The sequence below is a fragment of the Mustela erminea genome, chromosome 4 (assembly GCF_009829155.1).
Source record: "Mustela erminea isolate mMusErm1 chromosome 4, mMusErm1.Pri, whole genome shotgun sequence".
Lineage (NCBI taxonomy): Eukaryota > Metazoa > Chordata > Mammalia > Carnivora > Mustelidae > Mustela > Mustela erminea.
The window spans coordinates 133,808,009-133,835,694 of NC_045617.1; the positions used below are offsets into that span (position 1 = coordinate 133,808,009).

The 27,686-nt window shown below is 39.2% G+C and overlaps 1 protein-coding gene across 1 annotated transcript in view; it reads right to left on the reverse strand.

Annotated features, from left to right (window-relative positions):
• OFCC1 (orofacial cleft 1 candidate 1) overlaps window positions 1-27,686 on the reverse strand; it is a gene marked incomplete at its 5' end in the record, with an annotated part of 303,058 nt that overhangs the window by 81,901 nt on the left and 193,471 nt on the right. Inside the window, 2 exons of the mRNA XM_032341375.1 lie at window positions 7,403-7,655; window positions 9,695-9,913. Coding sequence (XP_032197266.1) covers window positions 7,403-7,655; window positions 9,695-9,913 — 472 coding nt within the window. The remainder of the gene's footprint in view (window positions 1-7,402; window positions 7,656-9,694; window positions 9,914-27,686) is intronic.

Sequence of the window (27,686 nt, forward strand, 5' to 3'; positions counted from 1 at the left end):
AGTGTCCTTCCTCATCTCTTATTATAGTCTTTGGCTTAAAATCTAATTGATCTGATATAAGGATTGCCACTCCTGCTTTCTTCTGATGTCCATTAGCATGGTAAATTCTTTTCCACCCCCTCACTTTAAATCTGGAGGTGTCTTCGGGCATAAAATGAGTTTCTTGGAGGCAACATATAGATGGGTTTTGTTTTCTTATCCATTCTGATACCCTGTGTCTTTTGACAGGGGCATTTAGCCCATTAACATTCAGGGTAACTATTGAGAGATATGAATTTAGTGCCATTGTATTGCCTGTAAGGTGACTGTTACTGTATATGGTCTCTGTTCCTTTCTGATCTACCACTTGTAGGCTCTCTCTTTGCTTAGAGGACCCCTTTCAACATTTCCTGTAGAGCTGGTTTGATGTTTGCAAATTCTTTCAGTTTTTGTTTGTCCTGGAAGCTTTTAATCTCTCCTTCTATTTTCAATGATAGCCTGGCTGGATATAGTATTCTTGGCTGCATGTTTTTCTCGTTTAGTGCTCTGAAAATATCATGCCAGCTCTTTCTGGCCTGCCAGGTCTCTGTGGATAAGTCAGCTGCCAATCTAATATTTTTACCATTGTATGTTACAGACTTCTTTTCCCGGGCTGCTTTCAGGATTTTCTCTTTGTCACTGAGACTTGTAAATTTTACTATTAGGTGACAAGGTGTGGGCCTATTCCTATTGATTTTGAGGGGAGTTCTCTGAACCTCCTGAATTTTGATGCTCGTTCCCTTTGCCATATTGGGGAAATTCTCCCCAATAATTCTCTCCAGTATACCTTCTGCTCCCCTCTCTCTTTCTTCTTCTTCTGGAATCCCAATTATTCTAATGTGGTTTCGTCTTATGGTGTCACTTATCTCTCGAATTCTCCCCTCGTGGTCCAGTAGCTGTTTGTCCCTGTTTTGCTCAGCTTCTTTATTCTCTGTCATTTGGTCTTCTATATCACTAATTCTTTCTTCTGCCTCATTTATCCTAGCAGTGAGAGCCTCCATTTTTGATTGCACTTCATTAATAGCTTTTTTTATTTCAACTTGGTTAGATTTTAGTTCTTTTATTTCTCCAGAAAGGGCTTTTATATCTCTCGAGAGGGTTTCTCTAATATCTTCCATGCCTTTTTCGAGCCCGGCTAGAACCTTGAGAATTGTCATTCTGAACTCTAGATCTGACATATTACCAATGTCTGTATTGATTAGGTCCCTAGCCTTCGGTACTGCCTCTTGTTCTTTTTTTTGTGTTGAATTTTTCCATCTTGTCATTTTGTCCAGATAAGAGTATATGAAGGGGCAAGTAAAATACTAAAAGGGTGGCAACAACCCCAGGAAAAAATGCTTTAACCAAATTAGAAGAGATCCAAAATCGTGAGGGGGGAGAAAGGGGATAAAAAGAGGTTCAAAAAGGAAGAAAGAAAAAAAAAGAAAAAAGAAAAAAAAAAAAGAAAAAAGAAAAGAAAAGAATTAAAAAAAAAAGGAAAACACCTAAGAAAAATGTAAAAAAAAGAAAAAATATATATATTAGATAAACTAGTAAAAAATCGTTAAAAAAGAAAAAGGTAACAGTTAAAAAAAAAAAATTAAAAAAAATTTTACCCGAAGGCGAGAAAAAAAAAAAAACAAAAAATGAAAAAGAAAAAAATTAAATTAACTGCAAGACTAAAAAAAAAATCACAGGGAAAAAGCCATGAGTTCCGTGCTTGGCTTTCTCCTCCTCTGGAATTCTGCTGCTCTCCTTGGTATTGAAACCGCACTCCTTGGTAGGTGAACTTGGTCTCGGCTGGATTTCTTGTTGATCTTCTGGGGGAGGGGCCTGTTGTAGTGATTCTCAAGTGTCTTTGCCCCAGGCGGAATTACACCGCCCTTACCCGGGGCCGGGGTGAGTAATCCCCTCGGGTTTGCTTTCAGGAGCTTTTGTTCCCTGAGCGCTTTCCGTAGAGTTCCGGAGGACGGGAATACAAATGGCGGCCTCCTGGTCTCCGGCCCGGAGGAGCCGAGAGCCCAGGGCCGCTCTCCTCAGTGCGCCCTCAGAGAACAGCGCCCAGTTACTCCCGTCTGCCTGACCTCCGGCCGCGCTCCGAGCTCTCCGAGCCTGCGACCAGTTCAAGGTAACACCGAGCTGTGAGCTTACTGTCGGCTCTGTCTCTGCAGCCGGCTTTCCCGTTCCAATACCCGCAAGGTCTGCGACACTCAGACACCCCTGATCCTTCTGTGACCCTGCGGGACCTGAGGCCACGCTGAACCCGCGTGGGCTTCGCCCCGGTTTAGCCTGGAGCGATGTCCCTCAGCGGAACAGACTTTTAAAAGTCCTGATTTTGTGCGCCGTTGCTCCGCCGCTTGCCGGGAGCCGGCCCCTCCCCCCGGGGTCTATCTTCCCGTCGCTTTGGATTCACTTCTCCGCCGGTCCTACCTTTCAGAAAGTGGTTGTTTTTCTGTTTCCAGAATTGCTGTTCTTCTTCTCTTCGATCTGCCGATGGATTTTCAGGTGTTTGCAATCTTTAGATAAGCTATCTAGCTGATCTCCGGCTAGCTGAAGCAGTCTCAGCCTGCTACTTCTCCGCCATCTTGACTCCTCCCCCTGACCTCTGATTTTTATAAAACATAAATGCTCTGTAATTATGACTCTTACGGTATTAGGTGAAAGTAGTATGTAATATAAATGTTAATAAAGTGTATTTTCTTCAGTGTAAGGAAGAAGGAAGAATTTCTTTAGTTTTTAAACTGACAATTAAATAAATAAGTATAGCTTAAATGGACATATCAGAACTAATCCATATCACATATGTACAAATAAAAACAGAAACTCAGGTTAATCCATATTTTCCTTACATCAGAATATCCTTTAACACTTGGACAATGACTCAAAGTCAGATATTCTGACTCTCAACTGATGTTTCTTTCACCGCCACGTGAAAATTTCGATTGTTATATTCTGTATTTGTTAATGGGTCAACCTTGCAGAATGTGAATCTGTTGCTTGGACTTCAGGCAGATCGGTAAGTGTTGTCTTACGTTTCTCCTATTCTAGATCTTCCCCTTCTGCTATTTCTTAAAGGTAAAGAAACAGATGTGGGATTCACTGACAACACATACTAAAATTGATACATACATAATGCCCATAATGTAATCTAATCAGCAGATGCTAATCATTCACTTGGTCCACACACATTTTGGGAATGTCCACCATGTATCATTAAGCTCTAAAGATAGAAGAGTGAATAAAATTAGACAAAAGCCCTATGTTCTTGAGTTTACATTTAAGTTGGGGTGGAGGTGGTGGATAAACATGTAAGCAAGATTAAGTTATTAGTATGGTAGGTTAGAAGATGGCATTTTGAAGAAAAACATGAAGCAGAAAAAAGTACAGGAGGGATAGAGGTGTATTACTATATACCGTAATCAGAAAAGGTATCATTTGAACAAAGACTTGAAAGATATGAGGGAACAGGTGATATGCCTACCACATGGCATTCATCACATACTGCCCATGCTTAGTCTTGTGTGTGTGATTCTCTAACTAGACTGGAAGTTCCTGCCTGGATCATGGGCAATGACTCTTACATCCTATATTGTACAGTTTATATGTATGATGCCTTAGATTTTTCAATTTTTCAATAATTTTTCAATATTCATTATTCAATAATATTTAATATTTTTCAGTATTTTAATAATATTTCAGTATTTCCTTAGATATTTCAATATTTCCAATTGGTTGTCCCAACAATATTGTGAAATGAGTAAGGTATGTGTTATTATTTGTTGGTATTATTACTTTTGGGTGGTACATATGAAGAAGTTGAAGACCGACTTACCCAGCATCATATAGCTGAGAAATGGCAGAGCTGAGACCAGAACCCACTTTCCCTCACTCCAAGTCAATGTTCTTTCCATTAATCCATTATAATGTCTAATGGATTTTCAAGAATGATTTGCTGAACGAAGACACTTGTATTCTACCCTTGTTTGATCTTTGTTCTTATGTGTTATCCTTATTTGTCTACATTGAGGACAGAAATCATGCCATACTTACTCTCTTTCTTTTAAAATCCTGTGCATAGAGTATAGTCAATAAATACATGCTGATCAATTAAAACATTCAATAGCAAATTCTTCCTCTACTTTTTATCTAGATTGAGGCTCAGGCAGAGAAAGAATTTATGAACTTGGTGGAATTGTTGTTTCATCAACAGGGGTCCAGGAATGCATTGCCAACCTCTGAGCCAGCAAACTGAGAGACTAACAAAATGTTATTAGCAACATCAACAGCCACCCATGCGTCAGCCTCAAACCATTCCATCTGCCACATCTCCTTCTGGATTGCCATTTAAAAAAAAAAAAAAAAAAAAAAAAAAAAGAATCCAGAACAAAATGTATCAGTAAAATAAGGTAGCCTCTTTCTTGGCTAGCTGATCAGGATCAAATAAGTACAAGTGATCCCTGACTTTCTCTGCTAAAAGGAAGTGCTGAAAGAACTGTAGGTATGAACCCAGGCAAGCTGAATCTCATGAGTGACTTTCAATCTATGATAACTATGACCGCATGTGGAGTGGTAGTTCGCTGAATTTAATGAGCATGCAAATCAACTGGAAGGGCTGTTAAAACACAGTAGCCCCTTCTCAGAGGCTGGGCTCCTTCCCAGAGTTTTTGACCCCATAGATTTGGTACAGGGTCTGAGATTTTGCAGTTCAGTTTGCACTGCAATTGAGTTCCCTGGTGAAACTGATGCTATTTACCCAGGGACCTCACTTTGAGAACCACTACTTTAGAGTAGTACTTCTCAAACTTGGTGAGCTCATGTTAAAATGTGAATTTTGATTTAATTAATGGGCATGTCCATGTGTGGACTCCAAGGCTGCTGCTCTGTGGGTGACCTGCACCTTTGAAGGTTTTTTTTTTAATGACAGCAAAATTAGATGTCATCTGCAAGAAGCCTAATGGATTCTAACCCGAGAGTCTATAATCGTGCAGATTAGGAACGAGACTTCAGCTTTTCTTTCCAAGTGGAGAAAGATATAGGCGCTCTACTCCTCTATTAGAATCCAAGTCAGCTTCCATCAGGTTACAGACCTCTGAACTGGTGCTGAGATGGCCCTGCTGGAGGCGACTTTCCTGTAGATTACATCAGAGGCCCCAGAGTAAATTTATACTGCTCATTTTGTCAGCTGTCTTTGATACAGTGGCCCACTCAGCTATTAATCTCTCTAGAGGACCTGACTGGAATAAGGAAAGCCATTCCAGGAGGACTGCCGTCACTCCTATGATGAGATCTCAGAAGATGACAGAGCTGCTCATCCTCCCCAAATGGCTTCACCTATGGGGTTGCACCGAGATTGGACTGGCACCCCATGTGCTCAATAGGCCTATCAGGCATCTGGGAGGAACTGGGAGATGCCATGGAATATGATCCCAGTGGAAAACAAACAGTGTTCCCCTTTACACTTCCTGCTCAACCAACCTTGATCACTCGGTCTTTCCCTCGCTAACCAGAAGTCTGAGGGAAGTCAGAATCTGGACAAAACCCAGTTGGCTCCAGCACAATCTGCCTAGAACCAGAATGCAGCTAATGATGGGGGTAGGGGTGACTTAGAGATGGGGTTGAAAACACACCTATTCTGACCTGTCATCAAGGTGTGCAATGGTACTGAGACTTCAGACAATCGTTGCTGGCTGGAATTGGAAACACGTCAGCCTTCCAAACATTGACAAACTTTCCTTGGTGCCCGGCTCTTCCTTCAACCCTCAGCAGCAGGACTAGAAACTGGATATACTGGCAGGCTCCATGAGCACTGCTTTAAGTCCTTTTAATAACGCTGAATGGTCTGCATGGTTCCAGAGTCAACTATCACATTTGTCTGTAGGTTCTGAGCATTTCTAGCAGAGGTAATGCTACTAGAAATAAACAGAATCCTCACTCAAAGCCTAACAGGCCATTAATGGACTCAGTGCATCTGGGCCCCCAGTCTTGTTGAGAACACCCCAGGAACCCTGAGCAAACAAAAGGAAAGGGAGAGTAAGGAGCCTAGAACCTTGTGGCAGTGCGATCTGGTACACGAACCAACATCTTTGGCATCACGCAGGTATCTGTTACAGATACCTACGCAGAATCTCAGACCCCTCAGCTGCTGACTCAGAATTTGTATTTTAATAAGATCCCCAGGGGAGGAATATACCCAGAAAAGTGGGAGAAACCCCGCTGTGGCAGAGTGCAGCCTGAGAAGTAGAAATGAAACAATGACTGGGTTTGCCCCTCCTCGCTGCGACCACAGCACCGGGGGGCCTGATCTCACCGATCACTCTGAACAGCCATTCGTCTTCAGTTCTACAAGTGCATTTCAAACACTGTTAATGAGGAGAGTCCATCAGAAGGCCTCACCTCTGTGATCTATTTGGCACAATGGATACAGTCTTGACACATATAAACCAATGACAGAACTTTTCTTTTTCTTCTAGAAAGGACAAACACACCAGTTATGGAATAGTATTTGATCAATTAAGGTAATTTTATAAATGACTGTTTGATTACATTGATGTATTTATAGTATCCATCTGCTCTCTTGCTTAGAGCTATGTTTCATAGCCAGCTCTACGGTATAAAAATGTAGTTAAAATTCAGATTTCCTTTCATTTCGTGAGCATGATGAAAGTCAAAATAAGTGCCTATGGAGTAAGTTTTTAAATTTCATTTATTACTTAGAATTGTTTAAAAGCTCTACTTTTTTGAGTCTATTTATTACAGAACAGTATTAAATCAAAGAAAATAAGTAACCTAACCAATTGAAGGAACTACTGTATGATTCCTTTTTTTTTTTTTTTTTTTTTAAAGATTTTATTTATTTATTTGTCAGAGAGAGAGAGAGAGCGAGTGAGAGCAAGCACAGACAGACAGAGTGGAAGGCAGAGGCAGAGGGAGAAGCAGGCTCCCTGCGGAGCAAGGAGCCCGATGTGGGACTCGATCCCAGGACGCTGGGATCATGACCTGAGCCGAAGGCAGCTGCTTAACCAACTGAGCCACCCAGGCGTCCCTGATTCCTTTTTAAATAAAGTTTGGCTGTGAAAATCTTTATTACTAAAAAGAGTCACCAACAAAAAGTTACCAAATAAAACTTCTCTGTAATAATTGTGAAAATGCACCAATTAGTTTGAATGTGATTGCTAACATTATTTCCTGCTTATTCTGCAAATGTTCATTTAAGACTGTTAAAAACACTTCAGTTGATTATAATAGACATCCATCATTTTTATGATGAGGAAAAACTTAATAACTTCAATTTAAGATAAATATTGACATTTTCATGATTACTGGAACTTCCCACATCAACTGATTCATGCACTAAAGCTAAATTTTATGTCAAGAACTCATATCCCGATTATTTTACTTGACTTACCCCCAGGGCAATATCCACTATAAACACTGCCAGTGGGTCTAGAACTGTCCATAGTCCCATGGTAATGATTAACTTTGACAAGATGTCAGGGCAGGAGGCAAACAGTAGCTGACAGCCCCATCTGATCAGAACCAAAGGAAGTACCACTGTATTCAGCACTAAAGGTCCCACCACAACCACGAGCAACTCTTCTCTGATTTGAAGTGAGGAAGCTGGGTAGCAAAGCTCCACCGTGAAGGGGGAAAAATGGAATCTGTGGGAAAACAAAGCAACCACATCTGTGTAAACAAGAGAAACTACACAAGACGCCAGGTATACAAAATAATTTTTAGTTTATATGCTTTCTTTTTTTCATATAGAAAAATTGACACTTAATATTACCCCCAAATTGGGTGTTAGAAGGTTTCATCTTTTCCCAACCCCATAGGACCACCACGAGAGCTCCCCTTCCAGTAGAAGGCAAATTCTATCTTGGCCATCGTTCTTATGTCATAGGCAACCATAGAAAGAAAAATAATTCTACCCACTGAGCAGAGCATTCTCTAAGAACTGCCCTGCAGATAATACACACTCACAGGTAGGCAGTGTGGAATGCAAAATATACCAGTGGACATAGTAATGAGTCAACCTCTATCTGAAACCAGAAATGTAAACCAGTCTAATCATTCTTTCGAGTCTTAATATACCTGATGAATTTTGAGTGATTCCCTTAGATAGATCCTCAAATACAGAACAACAATGCTCTGCTATGAGTAAAAATATCCTATCCCTTAGCTGTTTGAAAAGGGACAACTTGACACAACCTAATAACTGAAGGGTCAAATCCAAGGTGAGCCCACTCATTCAGGCAGCCTTGACCCAGGTGTTGCTACCCTTTTTCTATGGCCAAGTGAGATCTCATTCTGCTCTAAGATTTCCCTCCCCTCTATTTCAGCCACAGTCATCCTGCTCACACACCCTCTTTCCCAGCTCTCTACTAAAAAAGAGTTCTTCATTTTATCCACTCCTTGACCTATGCTTTGGAGGAAGTTTTATGCGTTGTTCTTATGCTTTGTGAATGTCAAATGAAGTAATGTGTGTACGTTTCACAGCAGAGGACCCAACACAGAACAGTAGGAGAAGAAATGCTCCTAGTCACTGTGGTTACTGTCATGTCTCATAACTCCAGTGTGATATGGAGCTAATGTAGGATTCGAGCCTGCAGATCTAGACAATAGCCAACAAAATACCCTATCTTATCTTAGGTCTTCTGATGCTTAAGAAATCAGATAAACTGGGCTGCCAAGACATTTTTCTTGCAGTCCCATTTTATTAACAACCAATAAAAATAGAGTTTTCCTTTTTTTTTTAATTGTAGAAGTAAAAGAGCATTACCAAAAACAACTAGCTCAAGCATATGACATTTGTCCTTTCTGCTTTGGAATCCCTCACCAGAAGAAAGAAAAAAGAGAGAGAGCAAGAAAAAAAAGGGGGGTGTAGAAAGGAAGAAATACATCCATTTAAAAATTCTCTCTAGGAGATATGGAAATTTAGTATATGTAAATGTGCATATTCCAGGTCATTTATATATTTATGATTTAATTTCAAAACATAGTCAAAAACTGTATGTGTGTATGTATAAAATACACACATACTCTTTTTCACAGTGGCTTAAAGTTGTTTGTGATATTCTTAATTGAAAATATACACACATCTTTATTTTTATCTGCAACATCTACATTTGAGAAAATGAATTTTACTTCTATTGATTTCTATCTGTTTGTCTATGTACAGTGTCTATGGAATCAGGTTTGTGGAGAGATAACCTGCAAAGTGTCGTCTTTTTCCAGAGTATAATGGCCCAGAAAGCTGTCTGGGCTTGAGTTTGGTAATTGTTTGAATTCAATCATTTTGCAGAAGAAGCAATCTTTGCCTCCCTCAGCATAGGTGATAAATCACACTTACATTACTTCTAAAATACCTTCAGCCCGAGTCACTCTGATAAAATCAAAACAGAATAAAATACAGTTGCTAAATTCCTTTTTGGGTTCTGCTCAGAGGGTAGAACATACTTGAATCTGCTAAATTTTAGAGAAATATTGATGTGCCTGATACGTGTTGTCTATACAGGCCCATAAGATGAGACTAGAACTGTAATCGAGCTTCTTGCTCTTAGGTAAAGACATTTTTGTCTCTTCAAATCATACCTACATTTTAGGTCTTTGGGTAAATGGACTGAGAGGAGTTTTGCACTTTCATTTGGCCAATCAAGATGAAAACGCATCCCTTTGACTTGTAGGGGAAAGCACTCACTTTGTAACAGGAGTGGAAATGGCCCGGAGGAACAGCCACTGGCTAAGGTAATGCAGGTAGAGCCTCAGGAACCAGAGAGAAGCCATCAGCAGAATGATGTACCAGAAGCCCTGGCTTCTCCACTGAGCTAGCTGAAGCTCCGAAAACACAGACACCAGCACGAAATGCAGATGCTTGAGGAGTCCCCCAGGTCCAGTACCACGGGCAGCGGAAGAACAGCTACAAACACAGCGATAATGAATTTGGAGCTTAAGGTACATGCTCAGCAGTAAAATAGTGTGAAACCATAATAAAGACATTGTGAAAGTGAAATGGAATGAAATTATTTCTTAAATACTTGGACTCAGATTACTTGAGCTTCTGTTTGCTGTAATGGAGGACTAAGAGGGGCCGTGGAGATGGGTATCAAGGAAGGCACAGATTGCATGGAGCACTGGGTGTTACACACAAACAATGAACCGTGGAACACTGCATCAAAAACTAATGATGTACTGTATGGTGACTAACATATCGTAATAAAAAAATAAATTAAATAAAAGTGGAACCATGGAAAGAAGCATGTAAACAGAAATGGAAAACAAAATCAAAATGAGGTATCTCCTCACATCAGTCAGGAAGGTGACTGTCCAAAAGAGAAAAAAGAAAAAAGAAAGAAAAGAAAGTCAGAAGATAACAAGTGTTGAGGAGGGTATGGAAAAATAGGAGCTCTTGTACATTCCTGGTAGGAATGTAAATTGGTGTGATTGTTTCGGGACACCATATGGCTGGTTCTCAAGAAATTAAAAATAGAGCTACTGTGGGGTGCCTGCATGGCTCGGTTGGTTGAACGTCCAACTCTTGATCTCAGCTCAGGTCATAATCTCAGGGTCATTGGATCTAGCACCATGTTAGGCTCAGTGTTGGTCATGGAGCTGCTTGAGATTCTCACTCTTCCTCTCCCTGTACCCTCCCTCCTATTTATGTTCTCCCTCTCTCTAAAAATAATAAAATTAAATAAAATTAAATAATAAAATAAAAGTAGAACTACCATATGATCCAGCAATACTCTTTCAAAAGAATTCAAAGCAGAATCTCAAACAGATATTTGTACACCTTTGTTCATAACAGCATCATTCACAAGAACCAAGAGGTAGAAGCCACCTAACTGTCCATCAAATGAAATGTTATTCAGCCTTAAAAAGGCAGGAACTGCTGACACCTGCCATGACGTACATGAACCTAGAGGACATTATGTTAAATGAATTAAACCAGTGAGATAGAGACAAATCCTTTATGATTCCACGTATATGTAGTAGCTAGAGTAGTCAGATTCACGAAGATAGAAGGTAGAATGAATTTTACCAGGGTCAGAGTGGGGAGGGTCTTAATGGTATAAGGTTTCCATTGTGCAAGGTGAAAAAGTTGTGGAGATTGGTTGCATGATGATGTAAATGTAATTAACATTGCTGAGCTGTATTTTTAAAAATGGTTAAGATGATAAATTTTATGTTATGTGTAGTTTACAATAAGACATTGTAAGAGAAATATGGAAATGAATTATTTTAAGTAATAAAACTTATTTTAAAAAATCTTTAAAATCCATTATATATTCCTGTTTATCTCACCTACCCACAGCGACCTTTATTAAAATTAGATTTTGTTATTTGTATATGCCTTGTTAAAAGTTAACTATTTTAAAAAATGAGTTATTAATATAGGAGTTATTAATGTCATTAATTATTAATGAACTATTAATTAATAATGAGTTATTAATATGCCATTGGACGTATGCAAATGAGAATTTGAAACTTTGAAGTTCTCTTATTCCTTAATATAATACTGACATTCTGTTGAAACTAAACATAAAATAATTACATCCAGGGTATTCTGATTTCAATCAGGTTTCCTCTCTCTGTTTGGTATTGGGATCAAGAGATGTTTTCAAAGTTTCTAAAATTAGAGTTTTTTCAGGAAAGAAGATGAAGAAGTATCTGAAAATAAGGTAGAGGCATGGGGAGCCAGTGTGGCTCAAATGGTCAAGTGTCTGCCTTTTGCTCAGGTCATAATCTCTAGGTCCTGTGATCAAGCCCCACATTGGGCTCTCAGCTCAGTGGGGAGTCTGCCTCTCCCTCTCCCTCGGCCTTTCCCCTGCAGGGAATATACAATAGAGTTTCCATAGCTTAGTGACTACAAGTATAAGCTCTGGACTCTGTCTACATAGAAGTCCTTTCAATGCCTTAGTTTGCTCATATTGGAAAGGGGGTATGCTAACAGTACCCACACCCCAGGGTCAGTATGATGACTAAGAGGCATGAAAGACTCTGAACACTGCAAAACCTGCACCTCCATCACAAAATAACAAATACTCAATCCACTGCTTTACCCTCTTCCCATATTTACCTGAACTACTTTGAAATAGGCTGGCCTTCCATCAAGCCCAAGAAATGTAGGAGACGATGTGATTCCTTTTATTTTTAAAGAGATATAAACAGGATATGCATATGTTGCTTCACTGAAATAATAAATATCATCAGTGTATACCATCACCAGCTTAACAAAATGTCAGTTTTGTTACATCAGTGATCAATCTTTATAATAACTAGGCTCCAAGTCCTGTGCTAGCGTGTCTGATTCTATTCTAGAAAAATATTCTAGAGTAATTCAGTAAATTTCTCAACCAGAAATGGTCCTGATTAAAAGCATCTTTCCAAAGGAGAAGCTAGTATGATAGGAGGTATCTCAGCAGCAGTTGAGGCAGTGTGAGAACATAACAGAAATGAAATTCATAGATTCAAAAGATTGTATATACAAAAGCTTATCTCTCTCTGAAGACTAAATATAATGATAATTGATCTGTGTAAAGGAGAAGATAAATAATAGAAACAAGAGTCTTTGCCGAAATAAAATTAAAAAACAATAACAACTAAGGGGAGCCTGGGAGGCTCAGTCCGTTAAGCATCTGCTCAGGTGATGATCTCAGGGTCCCGGGATCGAGTTCCACATCAGGATCCCTGCTCAGTGGGGAGTCTGCTTCTCCCTCTCCCTCTGCCTGCCTCTCTGCCTACTTGTGTTCTCTGTCAAATAAATAAATAAAATCTTAAAAAAAAAAAAACCTGATAACAACAGAAAGTAAAAGAAAACCCATATTGTCCTTAGAATTCCAATCCATGACTTTAGCCTTTTGGTCTGTGCAGGACTCATGAGGCACTGAACTTGACGCTGACAGTTCCCTTTTGTTGTTCTTGTGTGTATTTTCCCATGAAGGTGTGGAGCATCATCCAAGCCATCGACGTGCAGTCTGTACTGAGCCTGCTTTTCAATTATACAAACAAGGAACAACTAAACAGGAAACAGACCCCTGAGAGGTTTTGGTTTCCCAATGGTAATAGGGTCCTCATAGAAGGATTCCAGAATACCTTACTACATTTATCATCATGGGAAATGAAACCCAGAACTTTCTACACTGCTAAAGCAAATATTCTGTGCATGCTGCTCTTCAGTTAATTATTCTGTTGCTATTGTGCCTCTTCAAAGAGAAGAGAAAATCAAATACAGATTTGGCATTGTGTGGTTTGCAAAAACCCAGAAAATCTCAGATGATGCAAAACAGAAGAGACAGTAGCTTATTTGACCTTTGGAAATTTCCACTGTTCTTTTCATTGATATAAATGACTAAGCAGTTTAAATGTTTATGCACAGAGCCCACTATAAAGTCATACTTTTTTCATTAGTTTCACTGATAAATATTTCCCACCCACATTCAGATACACATATTTGTTGGTGGGGTACTTGCGTTAGGGCAAAGAACACTAAAATGTCACCATGAATCACTTACATCGAATTCAAAATAATTACTTTGTACCTAGTGAAACAAATCAGTATTTGTTCTTATTTGTTTGTTTAACAGTGATACCTATAGTATCTGGATCCCGATAATTAGAAAAGACCTGGAATCAATCATTTAGAGTCTGAAAAATTATATACTGCGAAGTTAGAAATTAATACAGGACTTAGTTGATGTTAGATGATGGCAAATAAAAGTAAGTATCAATAAGCTTGTTGGGTGAAGAGAACTTCTCAAGGAGTACATGTGACAGGGATAGTCCTTTTCTTTTAATCATTTTGAATTTGTACCTGAACTCCAGATGGGTACAGATAGAGAATTACAGCCACAATTATGCCTCCATATATTGTTCTTGAAATATATTTCATTCAAAAGAAAATTCTGCATCCATGTTTCGAAATTTTCTTGAAAGCAAGCATTTCTTTTATTCCTGTCTACATGTAAGGCACCTTATAAAAAACCAGTGCCATTGTACACTCTCTTGATCCACATTTCAACTGTTCTTTCCTTCCTCTGTAATCTTTCTTGGTTATGTACAAAGAGTATGACCATCAAAAGGATAATAAATGGCCTCTGCCACTGGGGTGTGTAATACGTATAGTGGGAATTGATTTGTTGGTTATGAAGGAAGCCATAGAGCACACAGATCACTGCAAAATCACATTGAGGCCAGCAGCTACTCCTCAGTTCATGCAGGCGACTCCTCTATCGCTCACGGGGTGAGCTGCCAGAGGCTGAGAAGAATGGTCAGGTCATCCAGTATTCAGCTATTAAATGAAACCTATTTCTCTGAACTTCAGCCACATTTCATATGACACACATATATCCCCCTTCCATGCCCAGTCCTTATAGAGACCCGATATCAAACAAGATTTCTATGATCCATCAGGGTAATAAAAAAAAAAAAAAAAGACCGAAATTGCTTTGGGAAAAAAAAAAAAAAAAAGCATGGAATGCATTCTTAAACTCTCTTCGACTGTGAACAGAAGTCCTTAGGGATTTGTAGACAGCCAAAACCCATCACTCATCAGCTGTGCATAATAATCCTTTTAAAAGACACTATGGATAAATGGCACTAAAATTTCCATATTCCCTTCTTCTGCTATACCTAGCCATAGTCTAAATGTAGCATTTTTTAAAGCAAGTTATTTTTTTATTTTTTTTTTTTTTATTTTCATGTAGTTCTTTTATTTGAGTATTTCTCATTTCTCTTTTCCTCATGTTCCATTTATCAAGTTTTGGAACATGGAATCCTCAGTGACTGTGAGTCTTTTCCTAAGGCTTAGTGGTCAGCATTTCAGGGAGTCGCTCTAATACATGAACGACTAATACATGGATAGGTCATACCGTGTTAATGGTGGAGAAAGCCTCATCATAGTCCCTCAGACTTTTTCAGAAGCTAAGCAAACTAAAGCATCAGGAAGTTAAGCGATTTGCCCAAGTTGACACGACTGGAAAGAGTTTTCTAACTCCTGTCTGCTGACTTGCCATGAGGAACTCTCCATCACTTTAGCAATAGAAGAAACTCTAGACTGTCTGAAAGTGAGTCCCTTTATTTGAAACCTGAAAGAAAGAAAGGGTTCTTCCTTCGTGGAAGCTGGTTAAACGGGACACAACTCACTCGTTCACCAGATCATTATTCTATGAACGTATATGTCAGGCCCTGTGATGACATAGTAGGCAGGATAACCACCCCCCCCTCCAATCCCCAATATGTCCATACCTAATCCCTGTAACAGGTGATTATGTGAAATTATATGGCAAAGGGGAATTAAGGTAGCAGAATGGAATTAAGTTTACTAATCAGTTGAGTTTAAATAAAGAGAATATTAGGGATAATTTGGATGGGCCCAAGAAATTCATAAGGGTTCTTAAAAAGTGAAATTGAGAAGCAGAAGACACAAGGAGACCACCAGAAGGAGAACCAGAAGAATGGCAGTGTGAGAAAGACTTGGCCCAAATTCATTGGCTTTACAGATGGAAGAAAGGATCCAGGAGGCAAGGGATAAGGCCAGCTACTAGGAGCTGGAACAAGCAAGGAAACATTCTCCCTAGAATAAAATGTAGTTCTGCTGTTACCTAATTTTAGCCCCGTGAGACCCACTGCAGACTTCTGACCTCCAGAACTGCAAAATATTAAACTTGTGTTGCTTAAGCCACAAGCTTGTGGTAGTGGGAAAGCCCATGCTAATATACATGGGCTCTGGATTTTCACAGATGAGCAACATTGTCACTCACCCACAGAAATGCCATTCTGTTGGTAGAGACAGATGAGTGAAAAGACAAATAAAATCTGGGAATAAAATCCAGAGTGGGAAGTGTTACAGTGACATCCAGAATGCTATGGGAGAAACCAGGATGGACACCTATCTCAGACTGGGCTACAGAAGACTTCCCTCCTGAGACTTGTGATCTAAAGAGAAATTAGACAAATGAGAGGAGAGGGAACACGGGAAAGCATGGAGAGCATGCCATCACATACGCCATTTTCCAAAGAATAGAGTTCCATTTCTAAAACGGAAAATAAGTTGAATTGGGTGGAGAACGTCCAAATAGGTGAAGAAAGTTACAGCAGGAGAAGGAGTCAGCTTGTGGGAGGCCTGGCCAGTGGGTGCCATACTGAGGTGTCTGGTCCCCATCCTGCCACTCTCAGTAGCCCCTGGAGTATTTCAGAGGGAAGGGTATGGCAGGTGGGGGGTTTCCATGTTTTAGAAATACTGCTCTGACTGTAGGGGGGAAATAATAGGGTCCAGTCCAAAGGGTTCTGAGAATGAGTTACCGCTTGGATGATGACCAACTAGTATTGCTCAACTATGAGTAGAAGTGTAGAGCTTTCAGAAGGATGGCATGGCTGTTCTTTGTTGTCATGATAACAAGAAGGGTGGCAAAGACACCAAGCTTCCTGAAATGTGCTTGAGAGTCTCAAATGATGAAGATCCCTCTCGCCCCCTATATGAGTTCCCTAGGGCTGCTATAACTACAAAATGGGTGATTAAATAATGACAGAAATGGGGATGCCTAGGTGGCTCAGTTGGTTACTCCTCTGCCTTCGGCTCAGGTCATGATCCTGGGGTCCCAGAATCGAGTCCAACGTCTGGCTTCTTGCTCAGTGGGGAGTCTACTTCTCCCTCTGCCTGCTGCTCCCCCTACTTGTGCTCTCTCTCTCAGTCTCTCTGACAAGTAATAAAAATCCTTAAAAATTTTTTTTTAAAAATTACAGAAATGTATTCTCTCATAGTTCTGGACTGAAAGTTTTAAATCATGGTGTTGGCAGGGCCATGCTTTCTCTGTAGTTTCCAGCGATGGTCGGGGGTCGGTGGGTGGAGGAGGAAAGATTCTCCTTGCCTCTTCCAGCTTCTGGCGGCCTTAAGCATTCCTTGACTAGTGACAGCAATAATCCAATCTTTACCTCAACTTTTCCATGGCTCTCTTCTCTTTATTTGTCTGTGTCTTTACAAATAGAGACACCAGCCATATTGGATTAAGGGCCCACTCTACTCCAATATGACCTCAACTTAGCTTACATTTGCAATGACCCTGTTTCTAGATAAGACCACGTTCTGAGGTACAGAGGTCTACAACTTCAACATATTGTGTGAGGGAATACTATTCTACCATTAACACCCCCAAATGCCAACAGCATCCTTATAGGGAAAAAGAGAATTGGAGAGGCGGCGGGATAAACAGGTGTATCTGAGAGGTATTTAGCCAAAGTGAATAGGACTTGCAGACTGTTTCAATATGGGGTCTCCAAGAAAAGAATAAAAAATGGTTTCAAGGTTTCTGGCTCAGGTAGCTCATCCAAAGAGTGAATGAACATATTAGAAAAAAAGCATTTGTTGAGGAAGAGGGAAAATTAAGGAAAACAATAAGCTCATATTGACCTGCATATGGAAATGTTCAAGGTAAATCTAAGAGAATTTGACCAATAGTCTGTTGTCCTGACGGAAATGGGGTTCAAGACATATCAGAACTGGAAAACAGTTTGAAGTCACCAACATGGTAATCAAAAGTCATTCGAATAGTTGAAACCTATTGTCAATATCCAGCATGTGGAAATGATGTGAAAACTGAAAAAAAAATTATACAAATGCTAGTCCCTAGGATTAATATAAACATTCTCTTTGAATGGAATCACCTATCATGACCTTGAACATCATAAACTCAAGCACTCGTTGAAGAGATTCTTTTCCCATATGCTGGTTTACAGCTGCAAACCCACTTAGTGTAGACAAAGCCTTCCTCCTTCATTCATTTCCCTGAAAAGTAGTTTATGGAAAAGAGTGGTTAAGTAAGTGAGAATTTTTGGCATAGACAGTAATAACTAAGGTAATAATAGCAGCTCTTCTGTACTGAACACACTATGTAATATGTGTATATTATATTTAATTTACAGGGCCACTTTGGAGGGCAGGTGTTTTTATGTACAGATGAGGAAATAAGACACGAGAAAGTTCAAAATCTTTGCTTCAGATCATACAGCTATTAAGAAACAAGACAAGCATCTAGATTTGAAGCTAATGTTAGTCTGATACCAAAACCTGTGTATTTCCACAATTCATGTGGGTGAGTACATGTCGGCTGATAGGGTTGGTAGGAAAAGATTCACAACCCACTTACATGTGCCCAGAAGTTAAACTGCAACTCAGTGAAGCTGCAATCTGATACTAATATTAATGTGTTGGTGAGGCTCTTAACTCCATAGAGGCAGGAACTGCCTTGACTTTTAAATAATTTTTTTAAGGTTTTATTTATTCGTTTAACAGAGAGGGAGAGTACAAAAAGGAAGACAGCACGCAGAGTGGAAGGAAGAAGCAAGCTCTCTGCTGAGCCAGGAGCCAGATGTGGGATTTGATTCCAGGAATCTGGGATCACAACCTGAGCCAAAGGCAGCTGCTTAACAAACTGAGTCACCCACGTGTTCCAGGAACTGTCTTGTCTTATTCATTGCTATCTCCCTACACCCTAGAACTACACACTGTGTATAGTAAGTGCTTAGAAACAAGTATTTGTGGGGTGACTGGGTAGCTCAGTGGGTTTAGCCTCTGCCTTCAGCTCAGGTCATTATCTCGGGGTCTGGGGATCGAGCTCCGCATGGGGATGAGGGGAGATCTCTGCACAGCAGGGGGCCTGCTTTCCCCTCCCTCTCTGTCTGCCTCTCTGCCTACTTGTGATCTCTGTCTCTCTCTGTCAAATAAAGAGAAATCTCAAAAAAAAAAAAAAAAAAAAGAAAAAAAAAAGAAACAAGTATTTGTAAAATGAATACATTTTTTAAACATGGAGTTTTCTAAATGGTTTAAGTAAAAACCATGATCTGCTTCAGTCAGTTGGCCTGTACCCTTAATTTAACATTTTATACAATCCATTGCAACCTAATTGTTAGGTGCTTAAGAAATCAGAAAACCAGGGTGTCTAGTTGAGTCAGTCAGTTAAGCGTCTGTCTTTGGCTCAAGTCATGATCCCAGGGTCCTGGAATCGAGTCCTGCATTGGGCTCCTCGTTCAGTGTAGAGCCTGCTTCTCCCTCTGCCTGCCACTCCCGCTGCTTGTGCTCTCTCTCTCTCTGTCAGAAGAATAAATAAAAACTTTAAAAAAAAATTAGAAAACCAGCATTAAAACTTTCTAAATGGCAGCTGAGCAAAAGCTTACAAATTCGTAGGAGTATATTATTAAATGATTTGGCTGATAGGGACTCTTGGGCAAGTTCACTATGATACCAAGTTTAAAAGAAAATGAAGTCAAATAAGCCAAGATATGGGAACAGTTATTTGGAAAGAGAGGGGAGCTGGGGAGATACATGAAATGAGTGAAAGGCATCCAGACATATAAACTTACAGCTATAAAATAAATAAGTCGTGGGGATGTAACAAATAGCATGGTGACCACAGTTAAAATATCGTAATGCATATTTGAAAGTTGTCAAGAGAGTCAATATTAAAAGTGCCTATCACAAGAGAAAAAAAATGATAACTTTGTATGGCAGTAGAACAAGACTTACTGTGCTGATCGCTTTACAATATACACGAATATCAAAGCATCATGTTGTATACCTAAAACTAATATAATGTTATGTGTCAATTATACCTCAATTAAAATATGAGTTTCTACAATACTATTATCATATGCCGATTATTGGATTGATACGTTTAGCTGATAAATGACATCAGTATCAGTGTAATTTTTTTTAAGCAAAGTTATTAAAATGTTCAAATCTGCTATTGGTTTGCCATTGTTTCAAGCATTTAGAAAAATACTTTCACAAAAGTATCTGTATCCTACAGATTTCACCAAAATGTTCTGGTTAAAATTGTTCTCCATTCTTTCAACTTTGACAAAATTTTATGAAAAGGAGAACTTCACGCGTTTATCTCGATGTTAGCATGTTTAAACTAGATTTTCCCCCCTAAAATTGTGTCTCTTTGGCCAATGTGGGTATTAGACTTTTAATATAATACATGGCACTTTTAACACATTTAATTCAATTTATAACAAATGCCTCTAATTAAGTTAAAAGATCTTTGAAAATTGCTAAATCTTAGGGGTAATATTACCACTACTGACATTGAAATAATTGATCATTCCCACTGAGGCACAAAAGGATGAATGTTCTAATGAGAAAACAGGGATTGAAGTATGTTGAAGAAGTCCAAAGAGACTCGCAAACTCTTGAGGCTGTTAGTTCCAGTGACGGTCTCGGAATGAGAGAGGGGCCGGGAGGAGGGCAGGCACAGACAACAGGCAGCCCAGAGCATAAGACGACAATGAAAGCAAATTTCAAAAACAAAGTCACCACTTGGAGCAAAGGTGAAGAAGGACTGTTTGTCTACAATACTATCTCTTATTCAATATGTGTGTGTTTCTGTTTTATGTCCACTTTTGCCATTTACAAATAACATTTTCCTTAATAGTCTGCGCTGATAAATACCGGATGTGATATTTTTCCAAGAGAAAAACACTTAGAGCCAGGAATGAGTAAATACGGTAATAAGGCTATGGGAAAGCTAAGGAGAGCTGGCGTGCCTGGCCAAACACCCCCACCACAGCAGGGAGCAGACACATAGGAATTCAACTAAAGGTTTTATTGCCCCGTTCCTTCTGGCTTTAGGAAGTCACTTACCTTTGCAGCTAATATGTTAGTTAAGAAGGAGGACATCACCTTGCTGGGGTTTACCTGGTCTAATTAGTTAAAATGTTTACATTTCTTTTTTTTTTTAAATTTTTATTTATTTCACAGAGAGAGAAATCACAAGTAGACAGAAGTAGGCAAAGAGGCAGGCAGAGAGACAGAGAGAGATAGAGAAACAGACTCCCTGCTGAGCAGAGAACCTGATGTGGGGTTTGATCCCAGGACCCTGAGATCATGACCTGAGCCCAAGGCAGAGGTTTAACCCACTGAGCCACCCAGGTGCCCCTAAAATGTTTAAATTTCTAACTGAAAATAGCTAAATGCTTTATGCATAATGGAAGTCTTATTAATAACTGCAATGACAATGTAAAATCAGTTAGCTTTGAAAACAATCCCATTAACGAGCTGCATGATAACGACAAACAAGTGGCATAAGAAAAAAAAAAAATCACAGCTTAACCATAACCATAAGGAGACTTCAGGACTCGTCAGGCTATCTGTCAGTGTGGGATGGACAGAAGCAGATCTGCATACAGGCTGGGAGCACAGAGCTTCGTTTAAATCTTAGCTCTTCTATTTATAAGACTTGTATTTTGTGAATTATCTAATCTCTGGGTCTCAGATGCTTCCTCTAAAAATAGGAGTTAGTCATGTCTACATCTTTGAGTTATGAGGATTAAATGCAAAAAAAATGTCAGATTCCCAGCAAGGTACTTGCCACTTTTTAAAAATAAGATTTTATTTATTTAGGGGCACCCGGGTGTCTCAGCCAGTTAAGCGTCTGCCTTCAGCTCAAGTCGTGATCCCAGTATCCCAGAATTGAGTCCCACAGCGGGCTCTGCACTCAGCACAGAGTCTGCTTCTCCCTCTCCCTCTGCCTCACTCATGCTCTCTCCCTCTCTCTCTCTCCTTCTCTCCCTCTTTAAATAAAATCTCTTAAAGATTTTACTTATTTATTTGAGAGAGAGTGAGAGAGAACAGGTGAGGGAGGAATGGGAGAAGCAGACTCACGCTGAGCTGGGAAACCTCCTGGGGACTAGAGCCCAGGATGCTGAGATCTTGACCTGAGCCAAAGACAGACACTTAACTGACTGAGCCACCCATGCACCCCACCCCTGATGCTTGCCACTTTTAAAGGATTGTTATATGATACAAAGACAGAAAATCACTCAAGACCAAGAAAGCCATTTTTAAATCACAAAATTGGCTTCTAATTTCAACTCCACTATAGGAGGCTATGGAAAAACATATTCCAAAGGAAGGAATTCCACTATGATTCTACCAACGGCATGTGTAGGTGACTCAGACACTTAAATTGAAAAGCAAAAGATACAGCTTTGGATTCTCTTCTTTACGTCTTTCCTAAAACCGTAGTTTGGAGAGTGTGTGCTAGATAAATAGGGGTTTGGGGTTTTTTTGTTGTTGTTTGGCTGGTTTTTGTTTTGTTTCGTTTTGTTTTGTTTTGCAGTAAGAAGTCCATAAATAGAAATGCAAACTAACTTATTGACAATACTAGGTAGACTGAAAATAGGAAAGAAAGAATATTCTCTCAGTGTATAGAAGAGGTTAAACAAAACATTGATAAATTACTATCACATGTAAGAGCACTAAAACACACTCAGATTTTGTTGTGGGATTGAGTTTAATTTTGCCATTTTTAGCAAAATGTGAGCACCCGGCAAATACACTGTGAGTCTCATATCATCTCACCCCAACATGATGGTCTAATTCAGATAAAAATCAAGTAGTCGAATGAAGACAAAGATGAAGACAAATTAGGAAAAAGTAATGACCAGATGTTGACAAGAAGTCTGAGGGTGCATCACCGCCCTTTTGTCTGATGTCTGGAGCAATTGGTAGCTCTTACAAGTGTTCAAGATTGTGTTGAATTGAATTGAATTGAATTGAATTGAATTGAATTGAATTGAAAAAAGCACATAACATAATAAATGAGCTTTATTTAACAGTATATCATAACATAGATATTTGATATATAATGTCAAAAGGAAATTTATGGCATAGTTTTAAAACTATGAATTTTTATAATCAGATGGAGCAGGGACTGAGAATCCACTCTTTCACAACATATCTGTGTGAACCTAAGTACTCAATCTCTCTAAAATAATGCCTATAAGATACCCATATTTATAATACTTATTCCAAAGGTTAGTAAAGAAATCTAAAGAGAGTATGTAAAATTTGTCTCATCATAAGTGCCTAATTAATATTAGTCAACACAATTATTTATTTTATCATCATAAATAATAGTATTTTCTAAATAAATAATAATGAAAATAACCTGAATTTCACTCTCTTCTCCTTGATTGCCTACGAGGAAGTATTCTTGTTGTAGAAATAAAATTGTAATCCTTCCAATTATGTCAAGAGAAGTTTTAGCAATTATTAAGCCATACCTTCTTTTATTTATTTATTTTTTTAAGTTAACATATAATGTATTATTTGCCTCAGGTGTACAGGTCCATGAATCATCAGGCTTATACATTTCACAGCACATGCCCTCTCCAATATCCACCACCCAGCCACCCTATCCCTCCTTACCCCCCAACAACCCTCAGTTTGTTTCCTGAGATTAAGAGTCTCTTAAGGTTTTTCTCCCTCCTGATCCCTTTTTGTTTCATTTTCTTCCCTACCTCCCACAATCCCCCACCCTGCCTCTCAAAATCCTCATATCAGAGAGACCATACAATAATTGTTTTTCTCTGAATGACTTATTTTGTTCAGCATAGTACCCTCTAATTCCATCCACATCATTGCAAATAGCAAGATTTTGTTTCTTTTGATGGCTGCATAGTATTCCATTGTATATATATACCACATCTTTATTCATTCATCTGTTGATGGACATCTAGGTCCTTTCCATAGTTTGGCTATTGTGGATATGGCTGCTATAAACATTCGGGTGTTCATGCCTCTTTGAATCACTATATTTGTATCTTTAGGGTAAATATTTAGTAGTGCAATTGCTGGGTCATAGGGTAGCTCTGTTTTCAACTTTTTGAGGAACCTTCATGATGTTTTCCAGAGTGGCTTGCATTCCCACCAACAGCGTAGGAGGGGTTCTCTTTCTCTGCATCCTCACCAACATCTGTTGTTTCCTGACTTATTAATTTTAGCCATTCTAACTGGTGTGAGATGGTATCTTATTGTGGTTTTGATTTGTGTTTTCCTGATGCCAAGTGATGTGGAGCGCTTTTTCATGTGTCTGTTGGCCATCTGGCTGTCTTCTTTGCAGAAATGTCTGTTCATGTCCTCTGCCCATTTCATGATTAGATTATTTGTTCTCTGGATGTTGAGTTTGATAAGTTCTTTATAGATTTTGGATACTAGCCTGTTATCTGATATATCATTTGCAAATATCTTCTCCCATTCTGTTGGTTCTCTTTTGATTTTGTTGACTGTTTTCTTTGTTATGCAAAGCTTTTGATCTTGACGAAGTCCCAGTAGTTCATTTTTGCCCTTGCTTCCCTTGCTTTTGGTGATGTTTCTGAAAAGAAGTTGCTGTGGCTGAGTTTGAAAAGGTTGCTGCCTGTGTTCTCCTCGAAGATTTTGATGGATTCCTGTCTCACATTGAGGTCTTTCATCCATCTTGAGTCTGTTTTTATGTGTGGTGTAAAGAAATGGTCCAGTTTCATTCTCCTACATGTGGCTGTCCAATTTTCCCAACACCATTTGTTGAAGAGACTGTCTTTTTTCCACTGTCCTTCTTTCCTGCTTTGTCAAAGATTAGCTGATCATAACGTTGAGGGTCTATTTCTGGGCTCTCTATTCTGTTCCATTGATCTATGTGTCTGTTTTTGTGCCAGTACCATATTGTCTTGATGATTACAGCTTTGTAATAGAGTTTAATGTCTGGAATTGTGATGCCACCAACTTTGGCTTTCCTTTTCAACATTCCTCCAGCTATTCGGGGTCTCTTCTGGTTCCATATAAATTTTAGGATTGTTTGTTCCATTTCTTTGAAAAAAAAAAAAAAGATGGTATTTTGATAGGGATTGCATTAAACGCTTAGATTGCTTTAGGTATCATAGACATTTTCATAATATTTGTTCTTCCAATCCATGAGAATGGAACGTTTTCCATTTCTTTGTGTCTTCCTCAATTTCTTTTATGAGTACTCTATAGTTTTCTGAGTACAGATTCTTTGCCTCTTTGGTTAGGTTTATTCCTAGGTATCTTATAGTTTTGGGTGCAATTGTAAATGGAATCGACTTCTTAATTTTTCTTTCTTCTGTTAGTGTATAGAAGAAAGTGTATAGAAATCCAACTGATTTCTGTGCATAGATTTTATATCCTGACACTTTACTGAATCCCTGCATGAGTTCTAGAAGTTTTGGAGTGGAGTCTTTTGGGTTTTCCACATAAAGTATCATATCATCTGCAAAGAGTGATTGTTTGACTTCTTTGCCAATTTGGATGCCTTTAGTTTCTTTTTGTTGTCTGATTGCTGACGCTAGGACTTCTAGTACTATGTTCAATAGCAGTGGCAATAATGGACAGCCCTGCCGTGTTCCTGACCTTAGGAGAAAAGTTCTCAGTTTTTCCCCATTGAGAATGATATTCACTGTGGGTTTTTCATAGATGGCTTTGATGATATTGAAGTATGTACTCTCTATCCCTACGCTTTGAAGAGTTTTGATGAAGAAAAAGATGCTGGTGTCAAATGCTTTTTCAGCATCTATTGAGAGCTATAACTTCTTTCAAAACTTCTAAATAAATACATAAAAATGGAGAGATGTATATCTCATAATTTAGTACAAGAAAATATAAAATATAATATAGTAGCTTTTCTTTCCAGTTTAATTCTGAGTTGTTTTATTTAGCCACCTATTATAAAAAGTAATTTGTGTTGATAGTTCTGAGGAAATTTAGAAATTAAAGAGCTAATTAAATTTTTTCTGAGTAATTTCTGAGTCTCCATATCAATATATATATTTAACTGTGTGCACATGTGTGTGTGTGTGTATACACACACACATATTTAAACATCTATGAATGGACAAATACTGCTAAATGTTTCTGGAAATTGACCGTCCATGATATCTATTTTGACTAACCATTTACTCTGGGCAAACACATCTAACCTTTAAGCAGTATTTCCAAAGGAATCATAGATCATGCACCTGGTAGGGCAGAACTAGAATGTCAGAAATTATGATCAAGAAAGGGACGAGAAGTAATGAGAAACTGACCTACTTGTTGTGAACTTACTATTTGTGGAGGATCATGAGGAAGTTTTTATTAACCTCAGTCAAAAAATAATAAGTAACCTTAAAACTTTTCAATAATAGCCTCACTTTTATAGATGGTTTTGCATTCTCAAACTTATATTTCAAAGACACTTTCATAAATAGTTTTCCTGAATATTTAAAAAAAATAGCTTTTATAAAAGCCCTACAAGAATGCCACATCTGGTGTCATCATTCCAGGATGTCATCCTGAAACAAAAATATGAACACAATTCCCAAAATACTTTGCTGATTGAATGCTGTCTATATACTCCTGTATTTCCAGGAATGCACAAGTTTTTTCAGTTAGAGCTCTGGCATATAAAAATGATAGTTTCTTAATCTTCACACTCATCAAGCACACTTTTTCAATGTGGACATCTGCAAACATAAGGCTGATTAGAATATAGCAAGGTCGATGTAAGTCACAGAAATGTTATCTACTACTGAGTAGTTGCCTTTCATTCTGATGCAGAGGTGTATGCAGAAGCCCCACTGAGAAGACATTTTGACAGCTATCCCTATGTTGAAGTGAAGGGAGTATAACTGACCACAAGAAAATCCTGACCCACACACGTGTTGTAACTGAGGATTTAGCTGATGATCTGGAGTTGGTCCTTGAGAGCTGTTCCAAAATGAGGGATAGGGAGAAGGCCTCTGTGTTTCCACATCAGTCAGATAGTGACTACAAATTGTCCTATGGGAGGGGCACAACCTGGATGAAGATGTTTTCTCTGGCCAAGGAAATTTCCCAAAGAGGGACTCTGGTCTGAGCCATATGCAGGCAATATTCCCAGCAACTGAGGGGTGTGGGTTTAGTCTGAGGAGACATGGGTGAAACATGAGAGTATCCATCACAGTCCATCCCTTCTGCTACTCACACCCCTTTGCTTCTACAGTAAACTCACAACATCTAGAACAGTTCCACTAGGGCTGTGGCCAGTCTTGTTTCCTGGGAAACTTAGTGGAGAGGGTTGGTGGGGACAACCTGGGGGTAAGCTGTGCGGCAAAGCTCAAGGTGTTAATGAAACATTTCAACACCCTCCTCCACCATCATCCCAGGTTCCCCTCTTCCTGACCAGCACTCTGTAGGTCTGGATGGTTTGCCTGGTGGTATAGTGTGAATGGAGATTACTAAAGTTTCCAACCTTTTAGCAGTATGCTCCTATTAGGTGTTAGCTGTTCTCAGTTAAGGCTGGGCATGAGAAGAATAGGAGGGGCCTCAAATGAATCACCCGAAAAACAAACCTATTCTTTCCTACCCCTGTTGTACACTAGCCGCTCCTCCTTCTAGTACTGATAGGGGATGATTAACTTTGTAGGTATGATGACTCCTTTCTTTGTTTCCTGGTCCCCTGGCACGAGAAGCCTGATGTGACCTGGTGGTGCCTGCAGCTAGAAGGTCTGTGTTCCCAGATGGAAATGTCCACCTTTTGGAAACCAGGGCCTCCAATGCACCAAAGGTAAGAATCGCAAAGCTCTAAGTCATCTGGTGATGCAGCTTACTTGAAAAATTAAGATCATATCAGAAACTGGGAAGTGCTACAAAAGGACAAATGAGGATAATGAGATAGAACGTGACTATCTGTGGAGGTGGCATTGATGAGATCTGACTGAGAGTGAACCAACTGTTTCCCTATCAGATGATGACCATGGGGGAAAAGTATTCTAGATAGAGCAATTGTGTCCTTGGGTCAAGCCATCCCTGAGGCCAGTAGGCCAGATCTACTCTTTATCTTCTACTTCTAATCGCACCTAGTTTTCTTTCAAATACAGTGTTCAGGAGCTGGAGGTGGGGT